The following is a 24700-nucleotide window of genomic DNA, read 5'->3' as shown; positions in this document are numbered from 1 at the left end:
ACTTGAAGCCATATGGGAACAGTGTGGTGTTTTTCAAGGGCAGATCCAGATGGTCTTCTTGCATGCCATAAAGCGGAGATGAAGAGCCAAGGAGTTCCAGAAGATCGGATGATTGCAACTTTTGAAGAAGTTGTAATCTTTGAGTTTACAGATAAGGTTTGAGAGCTAGCAGAAACATATCCACAGAGTGGAACTATTTTGCAGATGGATTTGATAAATCTCAAGGTTTATCGAATTGACAATGAAGCAGCTTACTGAACGAAGCCAGGTTGTCTTCAGTAAAGGTGAAGAGAATATGCAGCTCCTCAACTATGATGAATTTTGGGAACACATTTCTGTAACAAGTAAAGCCAAGGCAAATACAGCTTTGGAAGTAGCAGATTCAACTTCAAAGGACCATATTTTGAGCAACCAAGCAAAGGTAAACAATAAATTTAATGTTGAACAGGAATAGATGATTTTTTTTTCAAAGATTACTCGCGTGGAAGCTACCTCCAATAGCGGTTCCAGTGAAGATATAGACAGTGTAGTGAGTGTTTTACAAGCTACTAACCTTGGCATGGGTTGTTCTCAAGAAGTTCTCAAAGAAGATGAGCCTCTACAGGATGTTAATGGAATCTTCAACATCATGAAAGCATAGGCTTATTGAAGATGATTGCACAAATAAAGTTTTTATATACACAATAGCTGATAAAGTGTCGGAGATTATGGAGCCAACACAGGATGTGCATGAGAATGCCATTGAATCTATGATTGCTACTAACAATATGTTTGCAGATTTTGTTATCAAAGAAGAAGATGCCATAATTGATGGTTTCTTAGCCAGATCCAAAGGAGACAGTTATAATAGTATAGATGAGCTTTCTGATAAATGTACCCCTTTAGAGGGGGTGCCAGATGAACCTTTACAATGCTATAGCATGGATGCAGATGAAGAAGCAGAGGACGACATTGATGAGTTTGAAGATTGTCTAGATCATGCTGATTGTGAATAGGTTATCCATGGGGAGTCTACTTCTATGCCTATACATGGGATGTATGAGGAGAAAACTCCTACATTTCTTATGAATGTTGAGACTTTGAAGGGTGGTTTTCATGAGGGTGCTACATGTGAAGATTGACAGGCTAAAGCTATTTCCATGATCAAGTTGAAATCCTAGGTAAAAATTCCTCTGAAGGTTCAGATTGTTCCAAGCTTCTTCGTGCTGGCTATGAAGCTAGAGGGAGTGACAATGCTATATCATCATTGATACTACATAAAGTGCATAGGAAAGGGCAAGGAGGGGATGAGGAAATAAGCGGATTGAATAACGAAGGGAAAAAGAAAAGGAAGGACCAGCATGACGAAGGGTTGAGCAGGAGGAACGAGGCATGAAGGGAGCGGGATGTCTCTCTCGAGCGGGATCTCTCTCTCCCTATCTTGGGGTGCTTGATGAAGGCTATTTATCTCTCAACTAAATCCTCTCTCTCAACATGAAGGAAGCTTTTCTCTCTCTTGACCTTGAAGAAGAGGAAGCTTCTCTCTCTCTCTCTCTCTCTCTCTCTCTCTCTCTCTCTCTCTCTCTCTCTCTCTACGTGGACCTCGACCTCGACTAGGTATGCTAGGGAAAATTAAGCCCGTAGTTTTTTTTTTAGAGAAGAAAGAAGGGGAACATACGAAGAAGAAGAAGAAGAAGTGGAGTAGTAAGGGAGAGGAAGATGAGCTCTTGATATCTCTTGACTAAGCAAGGAGGAGGAGTTCTTGAGGCCAATTAAGGCAGCGAAAAGCATCATCATCATCAACATTATCATCATCGAGGTCACTAAAGTTTTTTTCGTGTATTATCACCTAAATTAAGTCAGTTTGAACCGTTGTAAGGAGCTTTAACTTCTCAATTAACATCTTATTTAAGTAGCAGTGTTGTTAATAGTCCGCTTTGGGTAATCAAGCTTCAAAATCTTGTTCAAGCGATAAGATTCAAGTGTTTAAGCTTCATCTACATTGATTGTATCTGATGTTCTCTTTCTCTCTCACACCTCCCACAGCCAAGGGCCCCGCGCCTTCCTGCCTCATGTTTCGAACCCACATTCCTTGACACCAGGCGCCTCCAAAGATTTTCTCTAGGAATACTATCAAAGCCTTCTTGAAGTCCACAAAGCAACAATACAAGTCTTTACCTTCCAATCAACATTTGTGTGTGTGTGTGTGTGTGTGTGTGTGAGAGAGAGAGAGAGAGAGAGAGAGAGACAGAGAGAGAGAGAGAGAGAGAGAGAGAGAGAGAGAGATGGACGTATTGAGAGAGAGATATGATGTATTGTCCACAGTGAGTCCATACTAGACCCATATGTCAATCATAGAACATGTGTTGCTCATATGAGGCTTGCTTCAAATTGGTGGTGTAGAGGGGTGACACACTCAAAGTTCCTCTCTAGACTACTCCCTATTCTTACTTGATCAACCTAAACAAAATCCCTTTACTTTTTGGATTCCCTTGGATATTCCTTTATCCCCTCTCTTGGTCCACATTAGCTACCTCCCACCCCCCCATGTCGGCACACCTTGTTTCACTGCCTATCCATGAACCTGCATGCGTAGCCACCCACTACTTGCCAGGGCTGAGGTCTGCATGGCACACCTCAGCACAGACGTGTGTCAACCACATGTGCTTGCCCTTGCCCCTGTCCCTGGTTGCTTATCCCAAAGGCTGGCAGCCTGCATCTACCTCCTACGTCCTTGCACTTCCATCTGCAGCATCGCGCTCAAGTACAACACGCCTTGCTAGAGGCCTTCACAGCCTTCATGCCAACACTGCCCTGCAAAGAGACTATCAGGCCTCGCCGCACAGCTATGTCGACTGAGGTGAGGCAGCTGACTCGAGGGGAGAGAGAGAGAGAGAGAGCCAAACATTTGTAATGGAATATGGCCAATAACGTTTATTGTAGCGAAATTAAAGTAATAATAGTGAGCATTTTCTTAAGAGAATTCTTAAAGAGCATAAGGAGAGTACTTGATTAAAGGTAGCAAAATGAACATTATACCTAGTTAGCTTGGCATGAACAATACTTGCGAGAGAGAGAGAGAGAGAGAGAGAGAGAGAGAGAGAGAGAGAGAGAGAGAGAGAGAATGTGTGTGCATACACAAAAATGAGAGCCCTAGCTAGCCTTGATCGACCCCTCTTTCTCCTAGCACTAGCTTGCACCCCATTGGCTCATGCCAAGGCTGGCCAATTACCAGCTATGGTCATATCAAGCTATAGGGGTAGCATTTGAACAAGTGTCCTTCCTTCCCCCTAGCTTAATTAATTAATTACATGCATCTAAATACTCATTGGACATCCCTAAAGGCCATCCAATAGGATTCAAACGCACCATGAGGGCAGCAGGGCTAGGGAATTGACATGTGTCCATAATGCCTCTTGAGTCTTAGGCTTGCCTTGTGTGTGTGTGTGTATGTGTGTGTGTGTTCTCTCTCGTGCCCCTAGGGACCTTTAGGGCTCGCCCCCTCCTTTGTAGGGATCATCTTTGACTTGAACATCACAAGCACCTTGGTCATCAAGCATAACAAGCACCTCAAGCACCTTGGTCATCAAGCACGACAAGCACCTCAAGCACCTTAGTCATCAAGCACGACAAGCACCTCAAGCACAATAGCCAGCTCAAGCACGACAAGCACCTCAAGCACAAGCCTAGCTTGCCTAAGGTCTAAAGTACCTAAAGGTCTTAGGTCTAAAAGACTTTTAACATTAAGCTAACCTTTAGGTCTTTAAAGCTCCATTTCTCCCTTTTGGACCCTTCATGAGATGTAGCCTTCTCTCCTTTTGGTCTGGTGCAGAGATACGTCTAAAAGCACATATCTATATTTTAACTCTTGTTCCCATTCATTTTTCCACATTAAATGATCAATTCAACATGAGAAAATCATTTGAGATAGATAGATATTAGATTTTATGACAAACGGTGCTGCGTAATTGGCAACCCACACGTAGCTCTGTGTGTGTGTCTCTCTCTCTCTCTCTCCTTTTCTTTGATGGCATCTTCAGCTCTTTCCCCCATTTTGTTGAAAATGAAAGACATTTCTCTCAATGCCAAATAATTCCATTAAAAGGAGTAAAATATCCTTATAACGCTTGGTTTGAACAAAGTGATACCAAGACTTTTGCCAGGCAAAAAAAGACGATTTGTCCAAATGTACTACAAAGTTGCTACTTTTGTCTCCTCCTTTGTCCTTACTTTTCTCCTGCTTTTCACACACTCAATACCTCTGTGAGACTCTCTCTCTCTCTCTCTCTCGTTTTCCGGGACTCGAGCTCTTTCACAGCTACGGGCAGTACGCGCAACATGCACACACACTCACACGCAGAAGGCATCAAATACTCTTTTTTAACAAGAACCCACCTTGCGGTTTGAGCCCATCATCGCCATCATCATCATCACCATCATTGAGAGATCGAGGGCGTCTGAGTGCTCGTGTGTACGCAGAAAGCTACCCTAATCACATACACACAGGCCATCCACAAATACGCACGCTCACGTAGCCCATCAGTGCAATCTGTGTCTGCGCCTCCTGGCATGCACTCACATGGGCAGAAGCAATGAAAATGCAGGCCACCTTGAGCTCCCTGAGAAGTTAGGTTGCAGGCCCGAAGATCTCTTCAAGGACTACTCATCTTTGCAACCTCTTCTCGGCTCATGCTTTCAAACTCTCAGGTATTATGATTTTTCTTGTTATTGGCCTACACTGCATGGAATTGTTGTGGACTTTTAGTCCTGTTTTGCGGTATCCAGAAGGTTGTTTACGCGAGAAGAGTTACCTCAGCTATTGACGGCGCTTGGAATTTTGTATAAAGGACGTTTTGGTGCGCCTGGTATCGTGATTTACGTTTGCTGGAGTGGTTTTTTACTGCATGCTCCTCGTTTTTCTGCAACTTTGTTGATATAGTTGTTACTTAATATATGCCAGCTGAGGTATGCACCGTGAGTAAGTTTGTTGTAAAGGGTAGGGCAGCATGTATTCCATAGTATCTCAGCAGGATTTTTGGAGGGGGTGTGCTGCATACGCCTGTTTTCTGATGAGTTTTTTCTCTCAGCTTTTTTTCAGGTTTGTTTTTTGCTGAAAAATGCCTGAGATTCTTGTTAAGATATGGCTAGTACGATTGCTCTTGAAAATAGTCAAAAATGTTAAGTAGGGTTAGGGTTAGGGTTAGGGCTTTGTCCATTTCTGCGTTTCATGTTTATTGCAAGAAACGCCGGCATGGGGTTGTAGAAAATATTATTCCATATGTTCCCAAGTTCTCAGCACTTAGCATTTGAGAATTTTGGGTTCACCTTATTTTGATTTCTTTCTCGGTGCATGTAAATGCCAGTGAGTAACTTTTTAAACTCCTTGTTATTCAACAGACCACAAGCTTCAGGCTTTTATATGCATTTCTAATCACGCAGAAAAGAAACTTCGCAGGGGCTATTGACAAAACTGCTTTGCTTTTGTTTTGGCTAAGTCCCAAGGTTGGTCAATAAGTGCACGTCAGGCTCAGAAAACCTCTTAGTGTTCAGAAGATTGTAGAGGGCTTTGGAGATTGTGTTTGCTCCCTACGAGTTGCCTTTGTTGAAGTCTCCATCCTGGCCTTTCTCAACTACACGTTTGTCCTTTAATGAGAGAGTATGATTTTGAGCACACAACTTTCTTTTATACTTTGGGAATGCTTTGTATCTTGTGTCTGTGTATGCCCTATCAACTCCCTTTTTGTTGTGTTAATATTTGCTATAATGCTTTTGTTTAGTGCATGAAGACTGAGTCTTACCTACAGCTTTGGAGTCATCACAGGAACTTAGTACGCTGAACGCTATGTAGATGTTTGCTCATTTGCATGTGTGCACGCATGCAACTGATAATGGATGGGGGATGTCATGGTATCTAGTCACTACTATGGATGTAGCATGCAACTGGTAATGGATGGGGAATGTCATGATATCTACTCACTACTATGCATGTTGCAGCTGATGGTCATATTGATTTGTCGATGAATACACGAGTTTTAGCTTTCACTTTCCTTTATATGCGAATCTGGGCTTTTTCTGGATCTTCGAATATGTACATGTTTTCTCGTTGCAGAAACCACTAAATGCATTAGTGCGTATGCGGGAATGTCAACATAACTTCTTGCTTCCAACTCAAAAAATATGCATCGTTTTTTGTTCAAAAGTGTGTGTGGGCTTCGGCTTCGTTTTGGTGAATGTATCTTGATGTAATAACGGCTCTCTTTTTGTTTATGTCCCGTTTTCCTCAAGTTGCTTCATTAGAATCTGTTTACTTTGTTATATCCCTAGATTGTGTGCTCTGTCGTGTTTATTTGTGTATAATTTTTTTCTAGAGCAGCTGGCTGTTTTTGAAAAGTTGGCTTATCCAGCGGGTCTTGATAATTAAGCTGGGCGTAGCAAATGCGTGCGCATTCGTTTGAGTTCAGTCAAAAACTCACTCTTTTATGAAACCTTGCACGCTGGGCACATTTTTATAGCTAATGCGAAAGAGCTATCGAGCAGACATGCTTCTCTAAATTGGCTTTTTAAATGTGTGCAATGTAAGCTAAGAGAGTCTATGCATTTGTCTCATCGGGGTTGTTGCTATAGTTTCACTTTTCATTGATGGTTATATTGTCTTATGAGTGACTACCATGAGTCTATAGCTGCACTTGCCTCTATAGGTGAATTTGGGCTCTTCCTGGATTCATCTAGGTATAGTTTCACTTCTCTGCCTAAGTTGGGCTGAGCTGGACAGCTATGGAAGTGTGTGCAACAGAAACTTGAAAAATAAGATGATCCGTTGAGAACCTGTAATTGGAATGAGATAAAATAGTGGTATTCTAATGAATCATCTATAGACAGTTCACATCTATGTGTGCGCAATTTCATAAGAGTTCTGTGCGGGATGACTGAGTGCAAGATGAATGAGCTTCTTAGCACACTTGATGGATCAGGTCTACGGAAGAAGCAGATGATGACAATGACTTTTGCCCCTTGCGTCAAGCAAATGCTGAGCTGATGGCAGAGCAGTCTTCTCTTCTCCTCAAGAATAGTGAACTGCTTAGCCAGACATTGCTGCTGAAGCTCGAGAATCAGAGGTTGAAGCAACAGCTGGAAATGCAGCAGAAGAAGCATTTGGGTGCTTCCTCTCTGTCGTCATCGTCCCTCGAAGAAAGCTCGATTGATTCTGACAATGATGAAGAGGTACAATAATAGTTAGCGTTATTTTTCTTGACAATTTGACAGTTCTCTTGCACGTACATATGTGCATGTGTGCACATACACACACAAACAAGTGGAAGTTTAATGAGCAAACGAGCCCGGGATGCTACCAAACGGATAGCATACATTCACCAAGGCCTGAGGCATTCTGGGAACTCACACACACACACAGTACTCCTATATTCTAACAGCGGCGTTTTTTTCTATGCTTCAACTGTTGCAGTTTGTGAGTTTTGGGCTTCATTCATTGCACGTCCTGCCTTTTTGGCTATCCATTCTTACTAATAGGGGCTTTTGTCCTCTTATTTTCTCAAGTGAAGTTAACTTTTTCAATCTGTTTCAGGTGAGATTAGCATCCACAAGTGATGAGGACGTGTACACAACTTACGACAGCTCATAAACCAGCAACAATATAGCAGCTCAACGTAATGTTGGTGTACCTTTTCTTACACGATGGACAGAATCGTTCCTCCATAGTTGATACACACAGACGAGCTTTCATTTCCAAAAAAAAAAAAAGGGGAGTTGATAGATTTTATGATCCAGTACGATATATATCATTACTAATGAAACCTCCACTCTGGGAGAAACATCAGCTTAGACTATTGCAATAGGCCTACTCACTGTTTTTTTCAAGGTAATGTGCACTAGTGAAGGGATACACCTAATTGAAGATTTAACTCCACACTTTTCAATAGACTTGATCACACTTGTTTTTCAAAAAAACTTTGTCTATGGATATTTTGTATAATGTAGGAACTGCATGCATCTTGCATACTCTCTCTCTCTCTCTCTCTCTCTCTCTCTCTCTACCCAAGGGTGGTAGATTGGTTTTCCAATTTTCCTCGAGTAACAGGTCCCGAGTTTGAATACATCTCTCCAGATTGTCTATCATGTTAAAAGCTTTTCCTTTTTTCTCCTCTCCTTGTCCACATCCACATCCACATCCACATGCACAATGGCCTTAATATCAAATGTTCAAGACATCGGAAGTCATGGACGCCAATTCACCACCTTCATAAGATCAAGAATGGTGTGCAAATTGTCTAGGGTGTTTGAAAGGGCTGGAATAGTCTCTCCTCTTTAGCTTTTTTTTTTGAAGTGAAGCAATTTGCTATGCCATACTTATGTGGGGGATGCATGTAATTTTTACCTCAAATTATTTAGTGGAGGCATGCAAGTTGTATAGGCAATATGAAAAATTCTTGTCGATCAATGCTTCCATCAAATAAGTGTTTTCAATGTCTGCAGGTGAATTTGCTGGTCATTTCTGATTTAGTTAGGTCCATGCATTATGAATCACATTGATCGGTCTGACAAGCTAGATAGAGAGATGCTTGGTTTTGGTCAAAGTTGGCATTGTACAAAGTGTGTTGTTAACCTTGACTCCAACTAGGAAACACACTTTGAGTTCAACTAAACAATAGAGGTTATAGTATGAAAGCTGATGCACTCAAGATGAAACACATGAACAATATATGAATATAGCAACAAAACTCAAGGGAGGCAAACAATGTGTTTAAATAAATAAGTAATATGTATATTATATATGTATGTATGTATGGAGAGAAGAGAGAGCATGAATTGTCCATTTATAAATAAACTAATGCAACGATATGCCATCAAAGTTCATTGAGATTCCACTAGAGAATTGAGAAGACCATGTGCTCTCAACAATTACCACCTGGGGAAACTTCAAAAAGAAAGGAAACTCTGTTGATGTGAGGCGTCATGCAAAAGCTAGGGATAGATGAGGAAGGGACGTTAGGTGTTGGGCGAGGGTTAAGGACGTGTGCAAGGCAGTTAAGTGTTGCAGTAGGTGTCGGACAAGGGCAAGGGATGCAAGGGAGCTAGATGGTGTGGGAGTTCTTTTTTATCGTATCGGTTGCCCTTCACAATAAGGTCACGTGGACAGGGCTTGGTTATGAGAATTGCCACAGAGCATAACTTGATTCAACCTATGTATGTTACTCTTCCATCCCTTTTAGAGGGTGAGAGAGATGGGTTCCAAGGTTGGGAGTGGAAGGCAAGGGATGAGATTTGGAGGAATCTCCTGAATGAATGAATACAATAAAGGAGGAGCCAATATTGAACTTGTTGAGATTCTAGTAGAGTATTTCCAAAACCATGTGGTTTCAAAAAATAAAGAGGTGTAGACACTAATTGTCATATGCAAAACTTTTGCTCCTTGAATACGAAATGTGTCTCCAAATAATCTTCAACAACATTGCATCAAGGTCTATACAATCCATGTCTACTCTATGTACCATTATTAAATTGATAGAGTAGCTTCTTTATATGTAGGTCGTAATTTGGCAAAAATTCCTTATCTATGTAGAAGTTAGAGTCTAAGGCTATGCTTGAAGAGGATGATATGGATGTAGTCATTGCAAAGACAAAAAGATCTCAATGAGCAATTAATTGCCATTGGTGAGGTCATCCTTGACACTACACTTGTGCATATAGTTCTTGATGCTTTGCGAAGAGGCTTGTGATAGAGAATAAGCCTGATGATGCAAAGTTTGATGGTCTCGTCGTTTGTGTACTGATGCAAAAGGCCCATTCCAAAAAAGTCACACCTAAGCAGTGCGCTATTGACTAGGCGTTTGTGGCTGCACAATAATCCTTAAAATGTACAAATGTTGGACAAAAAGACTACGTTTTTGAATTGTGATTTGCATGAGGAAGTGTATGTAGGTTTGTGCATGAACAGGTGATACAACTACCACCATCTCGGACACGTAGCTACCGCATCAATACCACCCTAGTATTAGTTGGTTGCATGAATCTTTCATCAATAGGCTTGCTATCAAACTACTACGCACTCAATAGTTGTTCTAGCAAGAGTTAAGAAATTGTGTTTTTGATGATTTATACCTATTGTTTTCCTAATTTTTAGTAGAATGTACTAATGGTAGCTACCATGTTGTTAGTGTACCCACCTATTCATGATTTTACCCATGTAGCATAGCCACCTACCCCAAATCTCCCAGGTTAGCTCGATGGGTGTACTGGATATTGTATTATACCCCGAAAGCCATTGAGCACAAAAAGGTGTTAGCTTTGTAAATTTGCAATAAATAAATAAAACTATTTTTAGCAAGCTTGTATTTGCAATTTGCAATTTTTTTTGTTAATCACTTATATGATTATGTTTATAACTGTTAGATGTATTGTGAATAAATAGTTTCATTGAGTTGAGCTTTGCTCTCAACATATCATTAGGTATGTTGTTTTCAAAACAATCAATTAACTAATGGTCTATGTTTCTCTCCATTAGCACATGGTCATTTTTTTAGCCAGATGTGTCATTGATGAAGTTACGTAGGCATTATGTCTAATAGACATAGCACCATCATCATCTTCAGCATATAGTCTTTTGTTTACTAAGTATGTCATCAAAAGACATTATTTTGCACTTTGTGCATTAATTTTATTGCTTTTACTTTGGTAAAGCTTTAGCACACGGTCACACCATTTGCTTGGGTATGTCACTATCTAGCCCAAGTTGTAGCAGTAGTAAGTTAGTAAGTTTCAATGTTCTTTCTTACTTTCACTTTAGCACATGATTGTACATCTAGCTAGATGTATCATTATGGGAATAACAAAGACATTTGTTGGTGGACTAACAATGTTGTCTCTTGTATTGTGCATGTGTGTGTTCCCCAAGAAAATGGTTGCAAGCTTTGTGTAATATCCTTTATTGTTTGGTGAATCCTTGACACATGGTTGTATTTCCAACTAGGTGTATTGTTTTACATGGGGTCTTCAAAAAAAAAAATCTTGCGGGATAGTATCGTTTTTAATGCATGTGCATGCTTAGTCTTTGCGTTTGAACACTCCATTTTATTCATACCTCAAGCATTGGCACATGGTCTTAATTTTGGCTAGATATGTTTGTTGATTTTTATTGATTTGTTAGTTTTGTCTTAAACTCAATAACAACAATTGTTGTTTTGTTTTAATGTAATTTTTTGGTAGCTTTGATTACATTTTTAGTTTGTTAGTTTTTAAATAAAAGTCCAAATAAAAACTATTTTCTCCTTTTATATTCCTCAACATGGTTGCGTTGCTAATTTACATGCAAAATGAGCACATATAAGATCAAAAAAGTTTAGGTCTATTGTCTTTTGAGCATCACACATGAAAAAGTATGGGTTTTTTAGAACCTAGTCACAACCCTTACGATGAAGCAAGTTTCACCAACCTCAAAACTATTGTATGCATGTGTAGTTGGTCTGTATAGCTCGCATTTGTGAGAAACATTATGTGTGGCTTCAAGGCTCCATGTGTCCTAGCTCAATAACTCTACTAATGCAAACCAATTTGCCACACTGCATGGAGCCCATAACTACCATATATTGCTTGTCACAAGGTCAAATTATGACAAGCTTTTGATGAAGATCATCGCATGTAACTTGTACAACCTCCAACTAGACGTTCATATGTTTGCTACAATGACTACTTAAACTTGCTTCATAATATCACTAAGGACTGTGATTAGGTGCCCAAAAACTTATACCATTTCATTTGCAATACCTAGTAGAAACATTTGTTTCAAGGAAATTGAGGTCATGTGTTAGCTTCTTAGTCTTTTCCAAACACTTCCATCAAAATTTGGATCTCATTAATCACAATAATCTATAAAGTAATTATTCCACAATAAAGTTAGACACCTTTGAAAACTCAAATAACACAAAACAAAGATTGCATCCAACACAAGATTGGGTACTAAGCATCCCCCTCAATCAATTTATTGAGTATTTGCCTTCCACCTCTTATTATGATGGATTAATTTATAAGAAGAAATAATATTATGTTTAGATAAATAAGCAATCTGGAGAAGGTGAGAGAGTATGGATGAAGATTGATAGATGTAGAGAGCAATTAAGGAGCCAAAAGTGTAACTACTGAACCGTTGCTCTGATGAAACTTTTAAGCACTTTGTTAGCTTTGAAAGTGGAGTAAAACACCAAGGTACATGATCAAGAAGCTTTCTAGCCACTCGTGTTCCTTGTCAACTCTCTCGAGCCTCATTCTGGCCAAAAAAAGCTACGTATACTACACCATTTGGAGAGTTCTTCCTCTTGTATATTTGCTTGTAAACTAGACAAAGTAACTTACCTTTTACTTAAGGTCCAAAAATAGGAGCTGGAGTTGGACTTCTATTTGTATGAAATTTGTCCATCACATACTTACGCTACAAGAATCAAGTGAATTTTTATATGCATGAAATAGAAAATCATAGTTTGAACGCATAACATTGGATAAAATGAGTAAATTGATAACAATCCTTCTTGATAGAAAAAGAAATGTTCTTAATTGTGAAAATAAGAAAGAAGTGTATGTCCATCAATATATGTGTAGGAAAGAGACAGATCCCACCACAATAGATCCCACCACAATAGAAGCTTAATTAATTGATGTAATCACCATAAATTTTTCATTTCTCATCATAAATATCTTGAAAAGAGAACTTCAAGAAAGTAAGAAGAATCAACATACCAAAAATTACTAATAGAACTAAAAGAGGTCTTTGATAGTGGGCCCTCTCCACAAGACAAGCAAAAACACGACAACAATGAGGGATTAATCAACTATCACATTGTTCAAAGGACAAACCTCAGTCAGATGATGCACCGAGTAGTGACAAAATGGAGAACCTCAGGTATAAGTATCACAAGCTACCAGTCAAAGGAAAAAACTCATGTATGAAGTAAATCAATCAAAGAGAAAACCTCAAGTAAAACCTTTTGGTTTATAGAATTTTGTTATGCTTCTAGGATATTAGGACGAGAGTGAAAAAAAACTCTCTAGCATCCATTTAGTATTTCAAGGCCATGTTTCGTATTTTTATGTAGATACTTATGATGCAATATGCCACTATGGATGAAAGTGTCTTAATTGTCTATGATAGATTTAGGAACAAAGATTTTAAAGTCTTCATCTAAAAGCAATGGGTCGTCAACGGTAGGAAGTGTAGGAAAAGGGCCTTGAAAAGGGTGAAGAAAACTAATGTGAAACGAATTGTGAATATTTCTAGCGTCAGGAAGAGCTAATAACTGGCATTGATCCACTCACTAACCTTAAAGGGGCCATAATACCTCGGTTGGTCTCCACCTCATCTCTACACTCCTAAGATGTTTCTTTCCAAACGTACTAGAACAAAATTGCCCTTTTTACAATCCATGGGTTGCCTCTTTTTGTTGGTTTGCTTAACATCAAAATCTTTCTTTTTGTCCTTTGTCTCTAACCTAAGTGCCCTCTTCACTAGGTCTTTGATGGTCTTTGTTGGGTTGGTGATCTCTACTTTCTAGAAACCCCTATACTTAGGAACCATTCAAGAAGAACGGAATTATGCTATTGTCACTTGGTACGGTGCAGCCAATTTGGATCTCAAAGTCCTTAAGGTCTTTCACTAATTTCTTGAACGTTGAAAGGGGGGAAAGAGGAAACACAACCAACAACACACACACACACACACACACACACACACACACCCCTCTATAGCTCAGGTGGAATCACAACACCCCGATCCTCTCGAAAAAACACATCAAATATCAAAATTTCTCCGCAACCACTCCTTTGCACATATCCAAGCCCGCAATCACACACCAAAGGACAACTTTTTGCATTCTAATCGGCTTGATATCTTTTCAATTCTCAACCACACACAGAACATCTCTCTCTCCTTCTCTCTTTGCACACACATCTATTGGCTCAGGGGGCTTACAACGCACACACATGCGATTGTCGTTGCAAAAGAGGAGAAAAGAAGGAGGGATGGAGGGAGACAATACCAAAGATAATGCAATCAAAGCTTGTTTCTTTCCCAAGCGAGTGACTATGGTGGAGCATACACAAACAGGCTCTAGAGCTCTCTCCTCTGTTCTGTCCGCAACCTGAAAAACAATAGATTACAACAACTAAATTATCTCTCAACTGGTGCAAAATTAGCCTACATGTGTGAGATGCAAAAATATCCTAGCGAACCTGTTTTTACCAAAAACGAGTTTTGAAAAAAAAATTACACTATGAGACTTTTTGGCATCCCTCATGCAGTAAAGTTAAGTCACTCACCCACTTTTCTTATTGTCATTAACCACATGGACTTCGCTACCCAACTTGTCTTGCATGTTGTAAGAGGCTTTTCACATGAAAACACTTCTTTAAAGCATCAAATCCCTACTCTTGGCCTACATAGTTGCATAAGTCATGCACATGATGAACTCCTTTTCCTGCATGGGGTCTTCACACTTGCTTTGACATTATGGTACACATCTTGTAACCACCCTTGACACTGCTTTCCATGTTCTCTGGCATCGACACTCTTTGGTTGCACCATCATTTCCCACCCCCTAGTGGAGCATTCATGTTCAACCACAAGTATGTTTATTGAAATTGAAACCTTTTAGTCTTATTCACATCCTTGCACTTGCCGTCCTTAGGTTGGTTGTCCAAGCCCTATCATCACAAAATGACTACCACTCAGATCAAATGGCCAAACTCCTACCACATATAGCAAGCAACCATCTTGGGGCATCTTCTTCAATATGTAACATCCACTTGTAGTGCTTTATCCAAGCGTCCACTCAAGGCAAGCACGCACGCGCAAGAGAGAGCACCCACTCAAACATGGGGGGCGGGGGGGGGAGAGAGAGAGAGAGAGAGAGTACTTATTAGTACTGGCTTTAAATTTTTCAAAAAAGTTGGTCTTAATTTGATGTGTAAGTTAAAGATTTTGTCAAAGAATAAAAAAAGAATTGCTTTGATTTTTAAAAATAAATCAATCTCTACTTGCACTCTCTCCCTCCCTAGGTATCTCTCACGCATCGAAAAGAGAGAGAGAGAGAGAGAGAGAGAGAGAGAGAGAGAGAGAGAGAGAGAGAGACCTAGGGACGGATAGAGTGTGAGGAGAGAAAGACCTAGGGAGGGAGAGAGTGTGAGGAGAAATTTTTAATTTTAAGAATTAAAAAAAAACAAAATCATCTTTACTTTTTGGTTTGTTCTATATAAAGAATTGAATATGTCCAATAAGACACATATTTCTTTTCTCAAGCATCATAAGAGGAGCTTTTGAAGGTATAACTCTCTCTCTCTCTCTCTCTCTCTCTCTCTCTCTCTCACACACACACACACACACACACACACACACACGCGCGCGCGCACTAGCACAAAAACGACCTCTAAATGCTAATCTAGTGCACCCCTTAGAGCCTAGACCAAGATGCTCATAGGGTAACAAGATTTTGGATGGACTTACCCTTTACTTCAACCTCACCCCCCAATTTTTTATAAAAAAATCATCAAGACTCCACTACCCCCACTCCACCCCTCCCTGACCGTGCACTCTTTGGGCTTCCGTGTCTTTTTGAGGTTTCCCCCTTCTTTCTCTCTAGCCTATAATATGGAGGCTTGGTTGTCCATTTCAAGGTGACATTTTTATTTCACAAACAAGATGGGCTTCCCTCTCTTTTTGAGGTTTCCCCCTTCTTTCTCTCTAGCCTATAATATGGAGGCTTGGTTGTCCTTTTCAAGGTGACATTTTTATTTCACAAACAAGCTATCAAAAAAGAGAAATCTCGCCACACCCTCTCACCACTCTGCTCAAATGGAATCTTCCTCTCAGGTTTGTAGCTTACCCTTGCTTTTGATTGTTCTTTTTTAGCTTGAAGTCTATGACATGTAGGATAATCCCATGACACCTGCCTTCCACCATTTTCTACTAACATTTTCATGTTTGTTTGATGGTGATGGTGACAGGTAATAGGGTCTTCCTTTGCAATCTAGCTCAAGCTCCCAAAGTTTAATATTTTCTCTCTCCATGTTTTGTAAACAAGCATTTTCATAACAATGGCTTCCAATAAGAGTTTTTTTTAGCATTCCTGACCTCTGTGTTTTAATGGTTAAAGTGTGTCTTGATCCTGTAACTTCTTAGTAACCTACTCTCTCTCTAGTGGTCAGAGTAGTCCTTCACTAGCCCACTAGCTAGTAATTTATTCTATTTCCCATTTTTTTTTAAAGGGCTACCTCTGATCTGTAAGGACCTCTTTTATCTTCTCACACCTTAAATGCCCTATGCACTTCATTTGGTGTCATAGATTCCACTTTCACCTACGCCTACCCTTTACTCAACCGATGGCCGGTCCTTTCTTGCCCTTCATACAAAGAACCTCGCCTTCTTTTTGGTACACCCTCTTGGATGAGACCCTTTTTTTTCCTTTGAAAGCTGGGTACCCTTTTGGCACACGCACAATCTTTTGAAAAATAATGTCACCCGGCTGGCATTTTGGAGTTTGGACGCACCTGTCTGGTTCAACCAATTTGAAAATGAAAGCTATTACCTATCACTTCTCTGGGCAATAGGGCACCGCACCTAATAAATGAAGGGTTACTTGGGGACGTACTTTACAGTTGTGAGTAGGTGAGCCTATAGGCAGCAAGTCTCTCTCCCTCCCAAGGCGTAGAAAGCTAGGGATTAGTATTGTACAATGGAGGTATCTTCCTTCCTCCCTACAACTCTCTCTAGCCATCACCATTTTTTGATGCACACTCATTTCATACATACCCTTCCTTTTTTCCTAAGTAAGGCGTGCCCTCAATGTTCTAACACCCTTCAACTTTTCCTGTTGGGGTTCGACCTCATCTTCTGTGGCACCCGGGCATCTCTCACCTCCCCTTCTCCTTTTTTATATGAACGCACACAACAAGGAAGGCCTTGCTTTTTTCGGTTCTAACAGGCCTAGTTCCAATAACGTGAAGGTTAATCAAAATCCAAACAGGTAAGCTGTCTCTCCTCAGAGATGGTCGACGCCGGCATCTTTAAAGCAATTCCAATATTGCACTACATATTTTATGACCTACCATGTAGAACAACCTTCTCTTGGACAAAACAAGGAGACGTGGCTCCGGTTTGTTCGCCCACTGGGTTAACCAAACTGCGCATCTGCCTCCCTGCGGCAAGGAGAGCCATGGCTATGGCGTGCTTTTATTTCTCTCTCTCCCTTTATCTGCAAGCATGGTTTCCCCTTATTATGCCTAGCACCTAACACAGTCAAGAATCCTTTTCTTAACATTTTATGTATCTTTGCACAACTGCTATAGTTGCAGACTCAAAGTTTTATGAGCATTGGATTTCTGGCAATTATCTTTTTTTTTAAATTCCATGCCTTACAGCTAGCTGCGGCTTACTCAAGTTGCGATGAGAGCCTTATGGCTCTATGATACTCTGCACAAAATTTCCCCCCCTCTGTAATTGTCCAGGGTTTGCTCCTTTGTATTAGCGACCCTGGCTTTCACTCCACTCTGCTTGAACTTGATGGTGCCATCACTTCTCAGCAGGCTAAAGATACCACAATCATATCTACTCTTGACCTTCCCGCATGGTTTCGCTTATATGCCATGGCACGAGAAAACCCACCTGCTGCAATTACCCGCCTACGCGACTTGGCTGCAAATCTGCCCGCAATTGTTGATGCAGACGAGCGTGAGCGGAAAGAGTGGCTCGAGCATGTACCAAATTTGATGCGTCGATTCATGGAGGGTATTGCAAAGCGGTTGTGAAATGAACCAGTAGCCCGACAGTGAAAGAGGCATTTGCTTAATGGTTTTTCAGAGATCATCACAACGCCACCGACCGCTACCAGAAGTTCACTCTTACCTATGCATCTTGACGAAGAGGAGCAGATGCTTGCAAACAAAGAATTCACCATCACTACACCTAGTCGAAGCCTCACCACAAAGCCCTTTGAAACATACACCGATCCCTTCATCCCAAGCCGGCTTTCGGAAATGTTTTTGGGAAAAACTCACCACGAGGCTTGGTCCTTCGGTAATTTTACTTTACTTGGTCCCCTCCCCGAGAATCTTCTCCTTACTCTACTTAATGATCATGATAAGACTGCGGTCAAGCAAGGTCTTATGCAAATTCTTGAGGGCAATAACTCCAACCTCTTTGAAAACACTCTAATTGCTATCCCCTTCTCTATGTCATTTTTCAAACCACTCCATCGTAATGCAACTTTTGGTTGCATGTCGGGGTCAAGGGTGTCATCTCTACCACAAACCGAGATACTAATTATACTACACAAGTATGGAATGTGCACTGACCTTCTCTTAAGTGCTGTTGCGAGCATATTGGGCAAGGGGATCAATGCCAGGATAACAATGTTTTGTGGTTCGATCATGCTTTATGTGGCTGGTTCTCAATCAATTACCTTGCTTCTTCCCAAGCTCAAACCTTGAACGGTCTACTATTGCCTTTATGAGTTGGGTAGCTAAAGAAGCCCAAGAATAAGTGATTAAATCTCTCCTCCTCCATGTATTCTACAAGAAAAATCTAAAAGATGTTATCACTCATTCTATTTTGTTTAGTCACACAGCACCTTCTTGCAGTTCATCCTCGGAAGTGGATACTTTTGTGAATGCACTGGTTGCTTTAAATTCAAAGGCACCCTATGATACTCATTCGGCCAAGAAAGCACGCGGAGAAGGGAATCAAACCGCACGCAAAAGAGGAAGGAACTTCCCCTCTCAGCGCTTGAATACCTCTACTACACCTCCAAGATGGAAGACAGCCTCCCCAGCCAACTCCACCGCTAGTAGCTGCACCCCTCAAAACCCACCCCCACTTTCCCACCATACTTTGCACAAGCTTCTGTCCCACCCCCCATCCCAACTCCAAAAACCAAAACCGCCTTTACTCAGGCATGCATCACTAGTGCTAAATCCCTCCTTTATGATTGATGTAGGTTTCCAAAGATTTGCATAGACGCTTTCGGTTCATCCCCAAAAGCAAGGTGAAGGGAACCTTTGTACCCCTTCATTTTGTCAACCCCTTGCTAGATATAAAAAATCTCACCTTTCTTTAGCTTGTTTTTATTGGGGCTTGGTATTTCCACCACTCCACTATGGGACGAATTCATTTTTAGTTGGGCTTTTGACCCCCCTTTGAGTGTTTTTAAAACTTGGAAAACACCGCACAACATGTAATTTCCATGAATTTGTGTTGTTTTATGAGTACCGCTCTTGCTCACCTTTGTGGCCAAAGTCTTGGGCACACACCAACTAAGCCACCTAACTTCATGGAAGCTTTTGAGGAGCTAAATCAAGCGCTCTTGTATCTCATAAAATCTGGTTGCATCACTCTACCTTCTAACCTAGCACACAGAGAATTAACTGATGCATTCTCAGCTTATTGTGGGAAATTCCTCCCTTCTAAAATTACAACACCACATACATAATGATCTCACAAGAGAAATTAAAGAACTAAGGAACAAATTCTTTCTTACTTGCATTGACAAAGCTTCCAGCAATGTGATTATCATTTATAAGGCCTTTGTTCTTCTTGAAGCCCAAAAACGCCAGCAACGATTTTATACCATCTCCTCTTGAGATTGAGGGGGTTGCCACCCTTGTGCTAACATTTCTCTCTCAATACACCTTTCCGAACACCACTCCCTCCCCTATCTCACCGGCATATACAAGCTGCATAAGGCCTCTTTTAGATGGATAACATGTGGGGCTGCCTATTGTTACTCAGAAATCTCTCCAGGCTTGCTCACTAAAAACTTGTATATACTGCTACTCAAGGAACGAGCCAAAAAACTTAACAACAAAGCACTTTTATGTCACCATCTTCACCTACAATTTTGGTGGATTGTAGATTCACTTTACAATTGCATCCTCAACCTCCCCTCTCATGCAACACAATTCTACTCAGGGGATGTGAAAAGATGCTTCAATAACATCCCACACTCAGGGGTACAAGGCATAATCCATCATCTCACCTTGTTAATATTCCATGCCTTCTCTGCATCTCTAGGGACGTTCATCTCTTTCAAAAGATTCCGCTCCAAATGTATAGAAGGCACTTGGTCTTCCTATAGATACGAATCAAGCCTTTCATTTAACCTCAAGGAAGTACTCCAACTAAACGACTGGCTCATTAATAACATATTTCTACAATGTCAAGGGAAGATTTATAGGCAAACCAATGGAATTACAATGGGACTTGCATGCTCCCCCCTATGGTGCAATCTCTACCTCCACTTCCTAGAGTTTGAGTTCCTCTCTGACACTCTCAACACACATAATGCTAAAGATATTCTCTCAACTTTAGGCCAACCCTTTAGATATTATGATGATATCTTACTCATAAACTCTACAAATCCATCATTCTTCTCTCTCTCAACCCTAGCGGCAGCAACCTCTTCCTCTTCGTCTCCTGCTTCATTGACCTCCCCCTGGGCGAGGGGCTGTCCTGCAGGGGGTCCAGCTCTAGCCAGCACCGCCCTACACCAGCAAGCCACAACGCTATCGTTTCCAGCCAGTCGATGTTTTTTGCATCACCACTTCCCCTACTCTCTCTCCTCGCATACCCTGTCGTCCTCGTCAATGGCTACTTGGTGTTTCCTGCTCTCTCTCCTCGCATACGCCGCCGCCCTTGTTACGAGTTCCCTCCCGACTCCCGAGCTTGTCCTCATCACTGGCTAGCCTACCTTGAGTTTTATTTTCCTAACCTTCAAGCCTACCCACACACAAAGTCAAATTACTACCTATTAGGAGGTCTTTCCCACCCCGAGATTACTGAGCCCATCCGTGGGTCTTTTGAGCAGCAACAACCATGGCCACTCGCGCATCATCCCTGGCAAGCCCACCTTCGTAGGGGTTGTAGCAACACCCCTGAAATAGGAAAACGTCATTGGCTTTCAAAAGAAAGTCAAAAAACTTCACAAGGAGAACGATGAGCTGAAGCAAAGACTTGTTGTTATCGAGGCACGACTTGCTGCAATGGAAAACTGCAAGCAAGAAGAGATGGAAGTCAAGTTCAATAAACAAAGGTGGAAGTGGAGACCATCCTCTAGAGACAGTAATGTAAGCTCACAGGACATTTATGACACTTTGTTGCCTCTTTTCCGTGGTGGAAATACGAGTGTAAGTTCCAATGAGGCAAATGTACAACCTATGGGGGTCTTTGAAAATGTTACAGATTGGCCTATTACTGATGCAGATGTACATGATGTACTTGATGAGGAAAGGGCTGAAAATGAGCACGCTAGAGGTATGCCAAAATGACTGGTGCACACTTTACCTGACAATAAATTGGATGCACCTTTGTCTAGTTGTACTTGTTCAGGCTCTCGCCATGCATCTTATGCATCAGATTGTTATGCTTTGGCTGTGTCTAGCTTACATGATGTTGAGGAGCCTCTGTCATTTGATGAAGCACAGAATTCAAAAAATGGATGGCTGCCATGCAATCAAAATATGATGTACTTTTAGAAAATGACACATGGACTTTATGTGATTTTCCTCCTGGCAAAATGGCCATTGGTACGAAGTGGGTTTACAAGTTGAAATGCAAGCCGAATGGTGAGATCGATTGCCATAAGGCTCGACTTGTTGCAAAGGTTATGCACAGAAAAAAGGCATAGATTATCTAGTGCAAGAGGTCATCTTTTGCAAGGTCAAAGACCCTGTGGCATCCACGCTACGCGAGCAACAATGACAAGAGGAAATCTCCCAAAATGTCCGCATCGGCGGGCTCCTAAGTGACTGGAAATGGGAGGGGGATCTCAAGTTTCACTAGTGTTTTTCCCATATCCAAGCAATAACCCACCTGGTACAATGGAATCTAGCAACAATCACCTCTCTTACACATGAGCATCGCACCAATCACACAATCCTCACTTTCAAGACCAAGGCGGATCGAATCAAACTCCTTGAGCAATCAAGGCTTCTCAAGGATACTAAAATTTGGTTTACAGAAGATCTCACACCCACCGAACTCAAACAAAAGAAGGCAAAACTCCAGAAGATGCGGAAAGCACGCACAACAGGGAAATGGGCAGTCTATCGACAAGGTAAAGCCATTTTTCAGGAGTTTCAAACTCCCAAGCCAGTTGCCGCCTCACCTTCCCCTTCTTAGTTTTGTTCATTTTAGCTTTTCTTTTTTACACCTCTTTGGACCCTCAATCCTTAACTAAGATGTATCTCATGATCCTCTCGTTTAGAAGAACCCTTTTGTAAAGTTTTGATTTCGGTCCCATGGGTCATATCTGACCTCTGCGGAGGATAATTCAATCTCTCTCTCTCTCTCTCTCTCTCTCTCTCTCTCTCTCTCTCTCTCTCTCTCTCTCTCTCTCTCTCTCTGCTTAGTGCCCAATTAACGCATGAGAGAGAGAGAGAGAGAAACTAAGAGTGAGAGGGGGGGGAGAGAGAGGAGGCCTATATCTCGAGGGATTCACTATTAATAATGGGGGATGTCACCTGCGTGCATCCAAACTAGAGAAACCCCCATATGTACGATATCTTACATGCTAACCTACCCCCCTACATACGAAAAATAAATGGACATTCTCGCAATGAACCATCCCCCCTCATATGGATTTCGTAGGGAATCTAATGACCCACTATTTTAAGTATACTAGTAGCATGATAATTTTAGAACCACATGCTTTTGCAAAAATACATGTTGAATTGCAAATGAACAAAAGTGTATATTGTAGTGCAAAAAATTTCTTACTCTTCTTGTAAGAAGGGCAAAATTTGAGTTCACCTTTCATTAGCCATATTAGAAATTAGGCACTCTTCTTAGTGCGATTCTCGAAGATTTATCGCTTTTTTCATGATCTCTCCATGAATTTTGTAATGTCATGAAGCTAGATATAACTACAAGTTACAACTATCTTCTAAATTGTTGACAAAGGGATATAGTGGCTAGCCATTAACGAGTAACATATATAAATATGCTTATCTGAAAACATTATTGTTGATTAAAACATTATATGACAACTTGACTTAGGAGCCATTTTGGATTGATAAAAAGATTCAAAACTCAATATAAATAAAATTTGAAAACAGTTATTGTTTTTAAATCTTTAGTTAAACATGCACAACTTACGCTAACTTACGCTGGGATTACAAGCTAGTTAAATCTTTAAAGCTGCAATGTTTCCAATTCCATGAACAAGGTTTATGTAAAAAAATATAAAAGCCTCAAAACAAAGCTATTCACTAATAACAAAACTCAAAGAAATTAAAACTTGGTACATTAAGAAAAGTTGGTTCTACCTATCTTTTTGTTATGTGAGTACGTGCATGTTTTAATTCTGCTTTGTGGATGGAGCCTTGCACCTTGCAAATCACCAATGAAGGTTGAACTTTTGAAGTCGTAGTTGGAGGCTTGGTGTTAACCGACAAGTCAGCACTGGCCAAATACGAGGCTTGGGGACTGGCCAATGCTACCTATCGCTTGGTGTTAAAGTCATTACAAGAGGCAGTTGAGTCAATAGTGGGTGAATATGAGGCTTGGGGACTGCCCAACGCTCCTTATTGCTTGGTATTGACCTTGGTGTCAAAGACATGACATGCGACAGTGAAGTCAACACCGAGCGAATATCAGGCTTGGAGACTGCCCAACGACACCTATCGCTTGGTACTGACCTTGGCAAATAGGCGTCAGCCTAGTAAACATCCACGAGCATTACATTGTTATGAGTCAAGGACCGGGCTTGTCGATCCAATAGAAAAAGGGTAAGAGTGATCGCTGATGAGAGACGCGCTCTAACTAGAACATTCAAGGGTTAGTTGGCTAAGCATGGGCGCCCAAGTGTGGATGGGCGAGCTCATATAAAAGTCACCTAAACCTAAAAATCACTCATTCTCTCATTTGTGCAATTGAAGAGTGCTCTTGCTCCATCTCCATCTTCTTCTTCATCTCCTGGGGTGTGTGTGTATGCATGAGAGAGAGAGAGAGAGAGAGAGTGTGTGTGTGTGTGTGTGTGTGTGATCGAGTATTGCGACGGCACGATGGCGGTGAGGCGGTTGAGCGTGGCATGGCGGTAGCTCCCTCTTCTTCGTGGCGAGGAATTCTCCACAAAGGCAAGTGTAGGGCGGTGAGTGACACACCCTTGCTCTCTTGAGCTTGCTAGATTAGTTTAGTTGTGTGCTTGCAGCCATTTGTGGCTCGCACACAGTGTACAGCAAGTCCCTTGCTTCGACACGTGCGATAGACGTGCACATTTTTGGCACCGTTGCCGAAGAAATGCCCTGCACTAGGCTCGAATAGCAGAGTTTATGCTGCTTTGTGGTGCATTATGAAATGTAGGAAAGGTAGAGAAAGAAGGTGTGAGACTTGTCTCACCCTCTAAAATTACTTACTTTAGCCTCACACCTAAGTAAAAATCGACCCTTTTGAGGACCAACGGAGCTTTAAATAACCGAATTCTGTGTTGTAAAGCACACCACCACCCCTTGAGCAATACGCTCGTTTCGAGCTATCACACGCTCTAATCCAAAAACCGATCGTAAAAAGACTTTTAAAAACATCAAAAAACGAGTGAAATGGGGTGTAAAACGCCCAAAAAATCAAGCAGTTAATCCTCGAGGGTATTTGCCAACGCTTGTAGGGTGCCAAAGGCACATGCATCTGCGCTCTGGTTGTGTGCTAGAGGCCGAGCAACTAGCAAGCACTTCGACT

At 41.2% G+C, this 24700-nt stretch overlaps 1 protein-coding gene and 1 pseudogene across 1 annotated transcript; both read left to right on the top strand.

Moving 5' to 3' along the window:
• Window positions 1-4293: 4293 nt before the first annotated feature.
• LOC147438738 (uncharacterized) lies at window positions 4294-8090 on the top strand. The gene is made up of 3 exons (XM_086484734.1): window positions 4294-4686; window positions 6951-7200; window positions 7562-8090. Exons 1-3 carry the CDS (start codon window positions 4559-4561, stop codon window positions 7616-7618), a joined length of 435 nt encoding a protein of 144 aa, XP_086340860.1. The 5' UTR covers window positions 4294-4558; the 3' UTR covers window positions 7619-8090.
• An 8821-nt stretch (window positions 8091-16911) lies between these two features.
• On the top strand, window positions 16912-18963 carry LOC147438737 (uncharacterized; annotated as a pseudogene).
• The last annotated feature ends 5737 nt before the right edge of the window (window positions 18964-24700 follow it).

This window comes from Adiantum capillus-veneris, chromosome 16, assembly GCF_014529385.1.
Source record: "Adiantum capillus-veneris isolate H3 chromosome 16, ASM1452938v2, whole genome shotgun sequence".
In the NCBI taxonomy this organism is placed as follows: domain Eukaryota; kingdom Viridiplantae; phylum Streptophyta; class Polypodiopsida; order Polypodiales; family Pteridaceae; genus Adiantum; species Adiantum capillus-veneris.
The sequence above is the reverse complement of the archived record's forward strand: the minus strand, read 5'-3'. Positions and strand labels throughout refer to the sequence as shown.

Excerpts from the sequence above, each read along its gene's own strand:
- LOC147438738 (XM_086484734.1), top strand. The coding sequence starts at position 4,559 with ATGGGCAGAAGCAATGAAAATGCAGGCCACCTTGAGCTCCCTGAGAAG. Across the intron at positions 4,687-6,950 it reads TCATGCTTTCAAACTCTCAG|GTCTACGGAAGAAGCAGATG; the intron begins GTATTATGATTT and ends TTGATGGATCAG. Across the intron at positions 7,201-7,561 it reads ATTCTGACAATGATGAAGAG|GTGAGATTAGCATCCACAAG; the intron begins GTACAATAATAG and ends AATCTGTTTCAG.